The sequence below is a fragment of the Diadema setosum genome, chromosome 7, assembly GCF_964275005.1.
Source record: "Diadema setosum chromosome 7, eeDiaSeto1, whole genome shotgun sequence".
In the NCBI taxonomy this organism is placed as follows: domain Eukaryota; kingdom Metazoa; phylum Echinodermata; class Echinoidea; order Diadematoida; family Diadematidae; genus Diadema; species Diadema setosum.
In genome coordinates this window covers 5,819,864-5,835,372 of record NC_092691.1, presented here as the reverse complement: position 1 = coordinate 5,835,372, position 15,509 = coordinate 5,819,864, and the positions used below count along the sequence as shown (strand labels likewise).

Sequence of the window (15,509 nt, the reverse complement as noted above, 5' to 3'; positions counted from 1 at the left end):
ATCTAATCTGATATTAAGGCTCTTATCTATTGACGATTTTGTCTATTTCATGGTTTGTTTTTTTTTCGTTACACAAAAGTACCTTTGTGATTTAATCGTGTAGTGCACTGGTAAGGACACGCTTCACATGATCTGTACATAGAAAGCGCAGAGCTTGATTCGGCGTGCGGCTTAATTCTGCAAAATACGACGCGTTTCTTTACATCTTTTGCCTGTATTTGAGGATATTGTGGAATATAAAGGATTGGACTGTCTGATCGTGAAGGTTGGTTACTATCATGGGCGTCATGTTTAAAAGCCGATATTTGTGTGTAGCGTTGTCTGAACCCGTGACTCTGTCCGTGGTTTTCGACGTACATGACTGTATTCTTGTAGATCTGGATGGCCTTGCTGCACAGTTCGTTTCGTACTGTATAATACATCGCCTGCGCGTGTATGATCTATACTGTATAATGTGTGTATGTCAATGCGAGATTCACGGTTACGTTGTGGCTCGTGCGAACACTCGAAGGCGTGGAGAGCTTTTGAATGAACGGGGTTTTTGTTTGTTTTGTTTTGTTTTGTTTTTTTTGTTAACGTGAATGACTTGAACGTGGGAACAAGTCATTTCCTTATTGATTTACTTGCCAAAATTTATTTTATTGGATAACTATGTAATTTTGGTGGTGCTGATTTAAAATTTAAGATTTAGGGTACATTTTTTTTTTTTTTTTATGAGCACATCTTCAGCCGCCATTCAGAAATTGGTTTTGTCCTAATATCTCGAATTGTAAGGGATGAGGTCATGTAAAGTTGTACATTATACCCGTATTTATGGTATCACAGATTTCATTTAAATCATCACTTTTGTTATACCTCATTTTTGAATTTCAATATGGCCGTCAAATCAGAATAGGTTTTTGTCCGATTTCTTGACTGAGTAATGAAAAGCATTTCAAATGTTGTTGTTTTTTAATTGCAGCGAATATGAATAATCTTGCTGGCACAGAGTTTGCAAACAATGTCTTTGTCTTTGAACTTGCCACAGATGATTGGATTTTTCCTTGCTTTTTCTAACTTGTTCCTCACTTTTAAAAGAAAACTGCACATCGATTGTAAAACGGTGAATGAAATTAGACTGAGTGCAACTACATGTATGTTGATATATTGTGTTCAGTGCCTACACACAGTGCAAAGGAGGGAATATTAGTCAGGACTGGTTGAATACGTTCAATAGTGCACAGGCATTGAATTCTTTTCATCTTATATGCATTTACGTTATTCTACTCAGTGAGCGGAGTAGCTGTAGAGGGTTCATTGTCCCTTGGTCTAATATCAGATGGTCTATTTTCTCAATTCGTCTAACACCACTGCGGCTAAATTCTTTTTGGTCTAGTATCTATTTCATCTAGTGGCTTTTACGTCTAATCCTCACTCGGTCTTATGTATACCGTTTCGTTAATTATAATTTTGTCAAATGACCAGATGGTCTAAGTGCACTTTTGACTCATTGGATATTTTTCCATTTGTCTAATAAACTGGGTATTAATTAGACAAAATGGGCATAGCCAATCTGGAAGCAGACCAACTGGTATTGAGGCTAAGTGGCAATTGGGCTAAAATTTTAATGGTCATGAGACGAAACAGGATTAGACCATGTGGGTTGAGACTAAACGGCGATTAGACAAAGAGGGAGTAGGCCAAGTGATAGATCATCGATGTATACTGCCATATTCGGATACGCTCTCTTTATTTTATTTTATTTTTGTTCGCTGAAAAGATGGCCTATGCTGAGAACCTTTTGAGGAGCGTCCATGACTATCAGAAACTGGCAGAACAGTTGTTACCTGCGCCAAGCATGCACTATTACGCATTTCCTGGTTCATCATCACAGACTTATAAAGACTCCATCGCATCATTCAGTCGGTGAGTACATAAACTCCTTTTTCTTCATGTCGCCGGATTTGTCATCCAGTACTTCAGATTTTATGTACATTTCAGAGGGACTTTGGTAAGCATCAATCATCAAGCAAACTGAACTGTTAACTCGGCCTATTTTTATATCTTGATTTATCTACAACAAAGAGAGAGAGATGAAAAATATGGGCTACTGACATTTTGTAGTCAATAAAGACTGAAAATCAAGACATTCTCTTTATCATTCAATTGATTCTAAAGTATCCATGGTGACGAGGTACACGTACAATACATATCTAGCAATCATTGGGCCCTATCTGACTTTCAGTTCAGCTTTTCTCCAAATTCGATTCTCTTTGCTCATCTGTTGGTGGGTTTGTTTGTTTGTTTGTTTGTTAATATAATTAGGTCTAACGTCACTTTACGTTTGAAAATCACTCAATTTCCGTTTTGACAGGCTCGATAACATATTTTCGCTTTGCAATTACTGGAGGCGATGATATCTTACAACACCAAGGGAATATCATCCCCCACTTATAAATGATTAAATTGTGATATGAATGTCGGTTCTTCGCTACAAAATATACCTTTAAAGGGAAAGTATAGTATTGGTTGAGGTGAGATTTCAGCTTTTGACTTTTTTTTTGCGAGGTACTTAGAAACCGCTTTGTAACATTTAAAAGAGCATAAAATTTCAAGAGAAATTCAAAGTTTATTTGATAAAAATCAGTTTTGAAATGGCTGAAATACATGTACCCAAAAGAAAAGCGATCGTAATGAAAGATGGGACTCACCTGGCCACACAGCCTGAACAATGATATGTACTGTTTAATTAACATGGATACCTCGAATATTCTATACTTAACATACTAGTATGCAATTTCATAAAGAAGAATGATAGATGATACGTGTACATAAGCATTATAAAGCGGCAACATCTGAACATGGGGCTTAAACTCACAAACATTGTTGCATACTTTCAGTATATAATTATATATGTGTGTGTGTGTGTGTGTGTGTGTGTGTGTGTGAGGGTGTGTGTGTTGGGGGTGTGTTATGCGAGAAAAAAAAAGAACTGGAAGACTGCATGAGCTCGCTATAGGAAATGCGTGTGAGTTAACAATAATTTACACTAAACATTGCTAAACACAGAATGAATTCTCCCATTGCTGTGCTCACGTACAGCCAGGCTTGGCGGTTTACAAAGTACAAAGAAATGTTGACATAGTGTTTAACCTAATGATCCACCAAAAGGTGGACCTGTGCTATACAAACATCCACTATTTTCGTTATCATTATTACCAGTATGTGCAGAAGATATTGTTCAGATCATACTACTTTGTATTGAGTTATAGCTCCCCATGCTGATATGATTTTCTGCACGAATGTAAATTCTCAAGAAGGTTACAAACGGTTAATCAAGAATCATTTTAAGAATTATGCCATGTAATCCATATCAATAAATGTATTTATTGTGTTTTAATCAAACATGCTCGATTGAGATTACTGTTGTGTGCGGGTTACGATTCTTGCGTGTTTTCTCGGAAGGAGAAAACTACTTAACAGGTGAGACAGCTTCCAACTCAGCCGCCCGTATAAAGAATAAAATAATGAAACCATTGCGCAGATTCTGCTGCGACCATTGCGACCTTTCAGATATCATTTCGTCTTGTGTGCAAGATAATCACAACATTATATTAATGCTCACATGTCTTTTGTTGGAAAATCGTGATGAGTTTGATTTCGAGTTCACATTATTACACAATTTGCAAGTTTGATTCTTTCTTAAATCTCAATTACATTGCTACGCCATTTGTGGCAATTATATGTCATTTTTACATGAAAATTAAGCATTATACACAAACGTGACAGAAATCAGACTAGATTGTATCTATTCGGCTAAAAAAATCCCATGTCTTTTTTTAATAGAAAAAGGGTAAAAAAGAAGTACAGTGTATTCATCTTCCATCAGCTGAGACATCTTACTGATGTAATGTAACTGTAATGTTTAGTTATAACCATTAATAATGATGTGTATTCATTGTTATAATCAGTCATTTTTGTTTCAACAGAATGCAATTATCTTTTTATCATATATACAAGTTGTTTTTTTTTTTCATCCGTACACATACAGTTGCAGTTTCGTTTCATTTGTGTAGTATATTATTATTCTCTCTTTGCATTTTAATCATTGCATGTAGATCAGACGCAATTCAGCCATTGGGCTGCCAAGTTTGATAATGAAGAAACCCATTCAATTCAATTCAATTCTGCACACAAGTTTGAATTGCATGTTAAGCCTTCACTGTTACAAGTCATTATTATAATCATGTTACTTTTTGAAATGCATTGCACTGGATCATTGCATCATTTACAACATCTCCTGTCACACAATAGGAGGTTAAAGCTTCTACCAACCTCTGGTAATTTTACTGGCGGGCTTTCGTCCACTCCTGTAAATTTCCTCGGGCCAGTGCTTTACACGGTTTCTCTTGCACTGCCTGCTTGTTTCCTGATCATTAGACCGAAGATCGGTGATAAAGCGCACACCGAATTCCTATTGAGAGTAGGTTGGATTCTCTAAATCCAGATGGACTCTTTTACTTTTCCTGGCCGAAACCTCCTTTCAAAGGCGAGTATTATGGCATATTTTCATCCAAAGAATCGGGAAAGCAAACGTACGACAGGTACCGTCTGTAAGGTGACCCGCTTCTAAGATTGTTCTAGTAAAATGTTGGGGAGACTTGCAGAACCCTCCATGACCGACTTAAGGAACACAAGAGAGTTCTTCTACAGCGGACCCATTGTTAAACAATCCATCCCATTCAGGTTTACCTGAACACGCCCTCAACACAGGACACAATGGAATGATGTCCCAGTACCGTACTAGCCTTTGAAAGTGATTTTTAAGCCATGATTGGTAAATAAGCAGGCAGTGGCAGAGAAACGGTGTGACTACTTGGCCTATCTAAGGAGGCTCACAGAAGTGAACTCATAAAGCTCTCCTGCAAAATCACTGAGGTTGGTAGAAGCATTAACTTCTTATCATTCTGAGTGTTATTGTATGGCCATCCCCAACTAATGAAAAATGTTCGTATCTTCTGTCACAGTTTTGAGTTTTAAACATAATTCCGCGTTACAATGTATCGCAGTAACTAACTTTTCTGTAAATTAGGAAAACAATGATGACATCCTATCACAATTTTTCCAATGACCGTGGAGAAAAAAAAACCCAGCTTCATTTATGTTTTATAATACAGCAGTCATAAACTAGTAGGCCTATAGACCACAAATGTGGGATCATTGCGAAATCATAAATGTCAAGGATACTTCTATTTCTTGAATTCACGTCAAAAAGTGCAGGCTTTATATGTCATGCAAAGTCCATACTTAATGAGTGATTATCATAGCATAATCGTAATTGTGGAAACTTTTTCATTGGTTCAATTTCAATTTCAATTTCAATTTTATTTCCATTTCCATTGAATAAACAGGGAAAATCATATACAATACATTTACAGAACATAATTGTAACAATGTCAAAGAAAACAGAAAACAGAAATTCCTTTCTAAGGTATATACATATACATAATACAAAGATTAGAATGGAAATGGAGGGTCATACTAAAAAGCAAAGCTTGTAGGGTATGGGACCCTCGGAGAATACGTACACAAAATCAAAGAAACCAATGACAACTGACATGAAATTAACTTAGGAAGGAAAAAAGAAAGAAAAAAAGGCGAAAGAAGAAAAAAGGGGAAATGAGACTATGGTACAACACACGCCATCGTGGACACAATCATACTGTACTTCATGATGTAAATGCAATGATAAAACGATAAAACGCCCCCTGGTTTGATATTGCGATAGATTGGGTGCATTATACCGGTATGAATGCATTGGAACGGATATAAAAAAGAGAAAGAGAATAGACTCACTGTTGTCTGGTACAATAAAAGAAATATCTGTGGAAAACTTATGTTAAACATATTATTTTCTTTAAAAGATGATTTCTGTGTGATATCTTAATACTTGTAAAAAAGATGACTTGATTGAGACAATAAAACCGAACCTGATTTGGTTGTATATCATAAGATTTCAATAGAAAGAATTTTAATTTGTTCTTAAAAGAATTCAAAGTTTGTGCTGTTACTATGTCGTTGGGAAGTGAGTTCCAATACTTTGGCCCCTCGTAGATGAAGGTTTGCTGAGCCAGCAAAGTCCTAAAAAATGGCAAATGAAATTCATTGGATTGCCTTGTAGGATAATTATGAACGGAATGATTTTTTGAAAACATTGATTCAAATATATATGGAAGATTATTTTTATTGTAATTATATATAAATTGTCCTAAATTAAACAAATACAAATCTTTAATTTTAAATATTTTATTTTCAAAAAAAAAATAACGGATCAGTATGAGACAAATATGCAGTGGGACATATAATACGCAGTGACTTCTTTTGTAGCAGAAGTAATTTATCCAAAAGAGTTTGATTTGTATTTCCCCATACAAGAATACCGTAATTTAAATAAGGCAATATGAGGGATGAATATAATGTAAGCAGGGACGACAAAGGAAGACAAAATTTAATCTTGTTGATTATACCAATACTTCGTGAAATAATGCAATGGTTGCAATGTTCTTTCTTAAATCAAGAAAATCACAAAGTGATGTTTTCCCCTGACTGTGTACTTTCGGCGGTGACTTTTGGGAATAATCTTGCCTTTTTGTTTTATTATGTTTGTTTCTGCAGCTATCGATTCCGGCCCCAGGTATTGGCTGACGTGTCTACCCGTTCTCTCTCAACCACAGTACTCGGTGAACCGATCAGTTTTCCAGTAGGCGCGTCGCCCACGGCACTTCACACTCTCGCCCATAAAGATGGCGAGATTGCGACAGCTAAAGGTTTGTGTGTGTTTTTTTCTCTCTGTGTAGTTCTATCAGATAAGAAAATCATTCTTTTTTGCTTAATTTAGTATTTATCGGTCAAAAAATGGCATTTACAGCAAAGAATAAAAAAATTAAGTCAATTACAGAATCACGTTATTAAGGATAAAAGATGCACTATAACAAAACAAGTACATAGAATATTACATAACAAATTATGACAAAAATATCCTGTATGTAAATTATACAGTATCAAAATTCATTAAATTTGAAACCTCCATTGTTTAAAACGATGAGTGGAAAGTTTACCTTTCTCTTTGAAAATTCTATAGTATATTTCTTTATTATTATTTAGGTATATCTGAAAAGATTCCAAAATAGGGGTTTTATTCTGGCATTGACAGACTAATATAAAATACCTAGAGGATAGAAACATATGTGTAATGTAAGAATCTCCATGTAAATCTGTGGTATTTTTTTTTTTCAAAATGAGAAGAATTGTAAGTTTTTTCCTTGTGATTAATAACTCTCTTTCTGTCTTGCTTCCCTCTCTCTCTCTCGCTCACTCTCAAACACACACACATACGCCCACAGAGGTTACATCCCGTGGTACTACGTGGCGTGTAACTTTTAGAAAGTAGAAAGTTGAATTTCTAAGTTTAATTCCTTCAGCTTTCTTCTGCAGACGAAAAAATCTGATCATACAATAGTTCAATGTATTTGCCCAAGCAATTTTACAGTTAATGAAGTTGACTTAATAGCGTTATAAACCAGACGTAAAATATTGTGAGGAAATATCGTAGTTTGTATAAAGTACCGATACATTTAGAAATCTTGCAGACTGAATCAATAATGTTTATGCCAAGATAATTTATTATCGATAGTGACGCAAGAAGTGACAGTGAACTCGTAATTCTTGTATGGTTGTCATTCACATAAACTGCTAAATTATTTTTTATCAATTTTCTTATTAGTAAAAATCATACAGTGAGTTTTGTTCACAGTCAAAATTATAATTCGTTCATAAGAAGCCAATTATTTTTTTTTCAATCTCTTCGTTAAAAGTAACAATAAAATGTTAATATCATCTTCAGAGATAAACATACTGGTATCGTCAGCGTACAACATGAAGCATACAAAATGAACTGTATTTTATCTGTGACATTGTAAATATCATTAATATAAAGAAGAAATAAAAATGGACTAAGTATTGAATCCTAAGGCACTCTCTATCCCAGGCTACCCAACTCAGATAGATGTCCAACTATAGACTAATACAAATTGTTTTGATTATCCAGATGATTACAAAATTATTTGAATAATTCTTTGAGGACAAGGTCGAAAACACTCGTGTATTTACAATTTTTATAAACTGATATGGCTGGAACAAGGAACGATAATACATGTATAATAGACTTTAATGCTGAAATTTCTACTTTTACACTTTCAAGGTGTGGCCGCGGCAAACACCGTTCTGGTCCAGAGTTCGTTTTCCAATAGACTCGTATCAGAAGTAGCCGCCTCTGCCCCGAAAGGATTACGCTGGATTCAGGCGTACCTATTCAAAGACCGCCGAATAACCGAACACCTCATAAAGGAAGCAGAGAGAGCTGGCTATAAGGCTATCGTTTTCACAGTCGATTCTCCAGTTTGTGGGCCGAATTATGGACTCGAAGATGATTATTCGTTTTTCACCGAGGACCAACAAACGTAAGAACACGCACTCCCTGATTAAAGTATATCAAAATATAGAAGTTCTGCGTCGGTGTGTAATAAATGAATATCAAGAGTACAAATAGAAACACCGCAGGAGCCAGGATTTTTTTGGCTCCTGAGGTGTCTTTTTTATTTCCTTATTTTTTTTTTTTTCACTCAGGATTTTTTGGCTCCTGAGGTGTCTTTTTTATTTCCTTATTTTTTTTTCACTCTTGATATATATATATATATATATATATATATATATATATATATAATTTCTGTATAATGTCATTGTCTTGTAAACCCTTTTTTTGGCGCATATTTTGTCGGTTCTGGAAATATGACAAATTATTTTGTTGCTCTTGTTCTTAAATTTGCACTTTCTACATATTTACAAAATACTTATACATCTAGCTATGAGCTGTTTTTTTTAGTTTCTACTTTTAAAAAAGTTTGGATGAAAATTGAAATGAATTGTATCATTTGCAACTTCATTATTATGAAAAAAGTAGCTGGGAATAGATAAACTGTTGAGTCTTTAAGGTCTCCATCAAAAAGTTTTTGTATGTTTTCTCAAATTTGCATAACATTGGAGAAAAAAGTTCTAAATTCCTTCAGTATATCGCACCCGAGCCAAATATTTCTATTCTTTTGCTCTTTACAACCCACTCAAGGCTCTGAAAATTAGACATAAGGACATTCTTATTCAATATTACGACAATTGAATTCGGCCAGAATTTGTCATTACAGTTCAATAATTATAATTTGCACGTCCTCTGACAATGTCTATCGTTGATCATTATTCTCAGACATAATAACCTCGAGTTCGGATTGGCCGAGTTCGAGGAAGCAAAAAAGAGGGGGCTACCTGGTATGTTGGATTATTATAACAAGCAATTTGACTCTTGCCTCACTTGGGATGACGTCAGATGGTTTCGCAGAATCACCTCCCTTCCAATTGTGTGCAAGGGTATTTTAACAGGCGAGTATTTCTTTTAATGTTGATGGTGGAGACGAAAATACCCAACGCTCCCTCTTCAACCAGTAATAACTTGACTTCTTCCAACTGTAATGTCTGTGATTGGAAAACATACCTTTCCCCTCCCTTTTGACAATAATAACAAGTATATTATTTTACATTCGCACACACACACACACACACACACACACACACACATACGCTGACATTATGTATGTATCGTGGTTATTGTTATTTTTTTTAACAAAAATGTTATTCGCTGACCAACATTCAGGTACAAATAAATGCCACATAATATGATACATAAAACAATACAGTTTGAATGGCATCTACAAACAGTCAAATAAGTGGGCTTCCAGTTAGTAGTGGTTTTCTGTAGAACCAAATGAAATGCTTTATAGCAAAATAAGCTAAGCGCCTCTTTTACACATTTCAAAATTTGACCTTTCCAGTCATACGTTGCTTATGACAAAACAAGGAATATTCTAGAAGTTATGATTAAAAATATCCTGTATTTTCTTATCATTTTCTTCGTGTTTTGATAGATCTAATCATTAATGTCTCAACTTAACAAGAATGGAAAAAGCTCGCTTTGCGATAAAATTCTTCGTACAAAAGTACTTTTAATTTTATGAGCTTGATTCTGCAACATAATTTCCTGTATTTGAGGAATACATTTTTGTGTCAAAAAACAAGTCTGTAATTATTTCTATGGAATTCGAACAAAGCTTACATAGGTGTGTGTTCGAGATTCCCATTGCAAAAAGTAAATTATCACCGCTAATATGTCTGTGCAGAATTTGTCTTGAAAATAACAAATCTTTGATTCAGACAAATGTCAGAGTAGTTCTGAAAGGAGCATTATTAATCTAGTCTAAGTTTTGGTTATATTTTCCAATTTCTTTTTAGATATAAGTGGTTGAGATATTTTGTCGCATAAATTTTAGTCCTTTTAAACAATTAAATATTGTAGCTTCATGCTGTGTCTTCATTTTGTTATTGTAGCAGTTTCACTTGTTTTACGGATAAATTATGGGAAAAATACTTCTCGATCAAAAGATCGACAAGATTTGCTGCTGGTGTGAATGGACAGCAAAAGATCGCGGAAACTTCGCGATCTTAAACTTCTTGATCGTTTGCCAGTCTGAGCGCAGCTAATTTTCATATCGAAAATCCTTACATTTCCAGTCTCATCGCGAATAGCATAACAACAGAAATGTGAGGATATTCATTCAAAAGGCCTTACAGACTTTATCCTAACTCGGACATTCGTAATCAATATACATATCTCAAGACATGTTTTAAATTTTTTTCTTCTTTAGTAACCTAGCTTTACAACACAGTGGATTTCACCACTTTCCCAGCAAGGATTCTTGTACATGTATTCCAATAAATTAGTCAAATAGATAACTCCCCCCCCCCCCCCAAAAAAAAAAAGAAAAAAGAAAAAAGAAGAAGAAATCCAAATGTACATAATCATGTAGATGGCAACAAAATGCATCAAAGTTATATCGAAGTACGACCATTCCATCATTCACTTATAAAAAAGATAGAATAAAAAAAAAAAACACCCAAAGTTTTCTTGGGTATTAAATATTGTGCAGGCATTTGTATATATATATGTATATATAAATTTATCGGTTTCAAATAGCAAAGGCAGCTAGGCAGGCGACTGATGCTGGAGTAGACGGCATCTTGGTGTCCGCTCACGGTGGCAGACTACTCGACGGCTTGCCTGCTCCAGTGAGTTTTTTCCACCACTTTCTTTCTTCTCCCCTTTTCGCTTTCCTCATCTTCTACTCTGTTTTCTGCTTCCCCCTCCCCCCCCCCCGCTTTTTGCTTTTACTGTGGTTCACTTTTCTTTCGGATGGAAAAGTATTATCTACTGATTGGGCCCATCTATTTTTTTTTTTTTTTGTTCTCGCAGATGTAAGTGCTTTCTTTTATAATTACAGATGTGAACTACTGTCAATTCTGTTTATTATAGTACTCATATGCATGAATAATTTCAGTCGTTACGTTGTATATTCTGTTGAGATATAATATAGTACAATTTAAATTGAAATGATTTGGATAGATAATGTACTTTCTTTGTGATTCAAGTGCTTCTATCATGTGGCTCTTTAAAAACCATTCTATCTTTAGTAATGCCTCTATGGATTCTTTTGCTCCATGATTGCCTGTTACAACTGATGATAAAATGTTTCTCTATGATGTCGTCTAGATCGACGCCTTGGCCGAGGTGGTGGAGGCGGTCCGTGGTCGTAACGTGGAGGTCTATATGGATGGTGGAGTGAGGACGGGAGCTGACGTACTAAAGGCTCTAGCTAGAGGAGCCAAGGCCGTGTTTGTTGGCAGACCGATACTTTGGGGACTAGCTTGCAAAGTGAGTGCAGCCGGTTTCAATAAAATGCCTCGTAGCATGTCGTACACAGCCAGTCCGTAACATGCTACTCCTGTCGTCGATTGCTAATTATGAAATTGAAGTTTGTAATGCCCCCAAAACTGGATCGCGACACCCAAGACTTATGTACGGCCCACAAGCTTGACAATGAAAAAAAAATACATGAGTCATACTGCCCATGAGTCCGACATTTGGCAAATAAGGCCCATAAGTCCGACACAAAGCAAACAGGGCCAATGGGAATGGCACTGCCTACATTAGGCCCGTAATGTATTGAGTGTCGGACTTGTGGGCCTTATTTGCCAAGTGTCGGAATTTTATGGGACTTTTTGCCTGGAGTCAAACTCGCGGGCCTTGTGTGTGTATAGTGTCTGACTCATGGGCCTGTATTGTCAAGCTTGTGGGCTGTATAACTTGTGGGTGTCGGACTCGTGAGGTGCACCCAAATAAACCTGCTACCTGGTAAGGTTTCATTTCTGTCAAATTGCTACTTTGAAACGTAGAACACACTCATTTGGACTATGGTTTATCACCCACACTGCCAAGTCCGTGGAATTTGTACTTTATTCCAGTTAAGTTAACACAGTCCTTCGGATTCTTTTGGGCCTTGTCTGTGATCATTGCTTTATGTCTTCATATATCGTATACTGTAATTATTTTTTACAAAAAGTCTAAGCAGTTACATCCATGCATACATGATGGAATCAAACGCTTATTACCAATTAACGAAAAACTTTCCCGTTCTTACCCTATGAATAACAACTTTCTGTCAGATATATGCGACAATGCTGGAAGTTGCGACATTGTGTGCACAATATTTTTCCAAGTTTTTAATTTAGTTTTTATGATAAGGTTTTTAAGAAGCTGAAGTCAATGTTGCCTTACTCCGTCTAATGCATTTGATAGCTTTTCTGTATTTTTTATTGTCTTTTCTATGAAATATTTTGCGCAGTATATACGTGATAGTGATTTCTGTTGCTGTTGTATGTATTATGTCTTTAATGTCATTGTGTAAATTTGCATGTCAGCTTGCATACTGAGTGATTACCGTTCTGTTCCTGACCGTTGTATGTACTCTCCACAAACCAGGGTGGGGCTGATCCAGGAATTCCGTAAAAAAAAAAGGGGGGGGGGGGCTCCTTTGTAATTGTCTGCGTGACTAACTGTTTTATTTTTCATTCATTTCTTTTATTTTCAGAAAAAAAAATTAAGGGAAGGGCCCTTTCATCTTTGAACTTTGAAATTTCCAATTTTCAATTTCAATTTAAATTCATTTTCGTATTTCTTAATGAAAGATGCATCAAATGTAGCCAAATTGAAGATCATACATGATATCCAGTTTGGATGTACAACGTGCTGCTAATACTCGATTTCAATGCCATTTCTTTTTTAAGGATAATTGTACAATGATTTTGAGGTAGGAAGAGTAGATTAGGCATTATTCGAGTATACACAGACTTCGAGTCCTGCCTACATTAGTTCTTGTGGTCGAGATGTTTGTACCCATGATGTCCCTCTCGACCCACATGCAAAACTTGGTATCTGGCAATGATTTGGCAATAACAACCGTGACAACAGTAGGAACCTCTGACAGAGATCTGAAAGAGCAGGGCTAACACTAAAGAGGCTATATACCGCGGGTAATTAGGAGTCATATCATCATTATCATTATTAGGTAAATAGTGTTAGGGACTATTTCAACACGAGGAATAAAATTTTGACTATATTTTGTAAAAGTTGTCTTTCATGACTTGTTTACAGGGAGACGCTGGAGTGAAGCACGTGCTGGATATTCTACGATCTGAACTAGACTACGCTATGGCTTTATGTGGTAATGCCTTTTGTTCTTTCCTTGCTTGTAAGATTTTCTTAGAGTTGGACAATCTAATAGAGCAAGCATTTGTTTTAATGTAGTAGGAGTAGTTCGACAAACAATATTCTGTACGTTCGCCTCGACGGTATTCGTTTGTCAATAGAATATTCAACATTTTTTACAAAACTTCGTATTGAAAGAAACTATGAAGAGAAACCACCGTTGAGAATGATCATGCTTGTTTGTTTTTTTTTCTTGGAAACATTCAGAAATTCTGCAGGTCTTAGCATATGATTTATCATCATGGTAATTTTTTTCGCAATGCATTATACCCTAGAAGAGTTTGATTCCTCATCATGATCAATGCGTACTTTTTCCGGACTTTATACAGCCAGTGACCCTGCACTACAAAAGCAACAAAAAGTCATCAGAAATGAATTTTTAATCTAAAAAGGCAGATTCCACACTTTAAACATGAAAATGATGTATAACTCATTTCAAACGAACTGTCATAACCTATACTATCTAAATATTGGAAAAAAGTCACATACTCTGGAAAAGTGTGCACGGAGAAAAGAAGCTTTGAAGTATAGGGTGTATACAAGCGCCGTGCTCTGTGCAAGGAATACATTGGAATAGGACAAAAAAAAAAGGATTTAAAACTCTAGAGCAACAATGATGAAGGAACTATGTATTAGATTAAGCTGAAAATGGGCATGCTGTGCTAACACGCTCTATTCACGACTAATACCAACTTTCAAAGTAGTAGCGTCATCCTTTCAAAAATAAGGATTGTGTCAGTGTGTGTAAAGGGTTGTAAGGAAATAAAAGGGGGTCTCATTACACACTAATCACACTATTCAACAAAAAGTGTCCCAGAAAAAATTGGTAAAAACACATTTTTCCATTAGTTTTATGATCCTCGTTTTTAGAATAATGTCGAATCGAACAAGAATTGCTCTTTCAGAAAATATGAAAAAATCAATATTGACTAGGTTGATTATTGACTCACTGCACCTGTTTTGAGTCTTCATGTAAAATCAGGGCGTGCGGAATTTTGTTTGTTTTTGTGAAGCATGGTCACATACAGTATTATCATTCCATTCATAGGAAGCTACGAAAGTCCAAAAAAATTTTTAAAGCTTTGAATTAGATTGTTATCTAATTTGTATCATTCTGTTTGTCTGACTTTACACTAAATTTAACGAAGACGACTTGACCATGACGTAGAATTGCAATTTCAAGATGCTCTTTCAGATATTTCTATATATATATTATTCTATTCAAGTGAGTATTTTTCCTTCTATATCATTTACTACAGGTTGCAAGGACGTGAATTCCATACCATCTGATGTTGTCGTACACGAGAGCTACTACCAATACAACCCAAAACACAAGTTATGAGAAGAATATGACATGGGGGTGGGGGAGGATTCAAGGAAGACGTACAAGTAGTCAAGCTGCGAGTAGAGTGAACTACGAATCTGCGCAGTCATTATTATGTTAACCAACGTAGTACTTGTTTGTGTGTGTATGTGTGTGTGTGTATTATTGTTGTTGTTTTTGCTGTTGCTGCTGCTGTTGTTGTTGTGTTATTTGAAAAGGATGGGCCAAATATTTCATACTTTCCTGTATGTTGTTTAGGTATATAGCGTAATGGAGTTAAACAAGGGTGGAATGTTTCAGAAATGACTCTGCTAAAGTAAATAAAACAGGGCATTGAAATCAACAAGTAACAACAATCTTTGTGATAGTTTAAGAAAGAAATGAAATGTGTAGTATGGAAGCATTCGTAAGTTCTTGTGATAATCCATTCACCTAATAGGA

General features: G+C 35.6%; 1 protein-coding gene across 1 annotated transcript; it reads left to right on the top strand.

Annotated features, from left to right (window-relative positions):
- Window positions 1-209: 209 nt before the first annotated feature.
- On the top strand, window positions 210-15,086 carry LOC140230625 (2-Hydroxyacid oxidase 1-like). Its single transcript, XM_072310765.1, has 9 exons — window positions 210-265; window positions 1,760-1,905; window positions 6,655-6,806; window positions 8,240-8,498; window positions 9,296-9,468; window positions 11,117-11,208; window positions 11,690-11,851; window positions 13,631-13,700; window positions 15,004-15,086. The coding sequence occupies exons 2-9, from the start codon at window positions 1,760-1,762 to the stop codon at window positions 15,084-15,086; spliced, it is 1,137 nt and encodes a 378-aa protein (XP_072166866.1). The 5' UTR covers window positions 210-265.
- Window positions 15,087-15,509: the final 423 nt, after the last annotated feature.

What these genes read in the sequence shown, in the direction of transcription:
- LOC140230625 (XM_072310765.1), top strand. Translation starts at nt 1,760, where the DNA reads ATGGCCTATGCTGAGAACCTTTTGAGGAGCGTCCATGACTATCAGAAA. An exon ending in TTCACCGAGGACCAACAAAC is followed by an intron (nt 8,499 to 9,295) that starts GTAAGAACACGC and finishes CATTATTCTCAG; the next exon opens with ACATAATAACCTCGAGTTCG. An exon ending in CTACGCTATGGCTTTATGTG is followed by an intron (nt 13,701 to 15,003) that starts GTAATGCCTTTT and finishes CATTTACTACAG; the next exon opens with GTTGCAAGGACGTGAATTCC.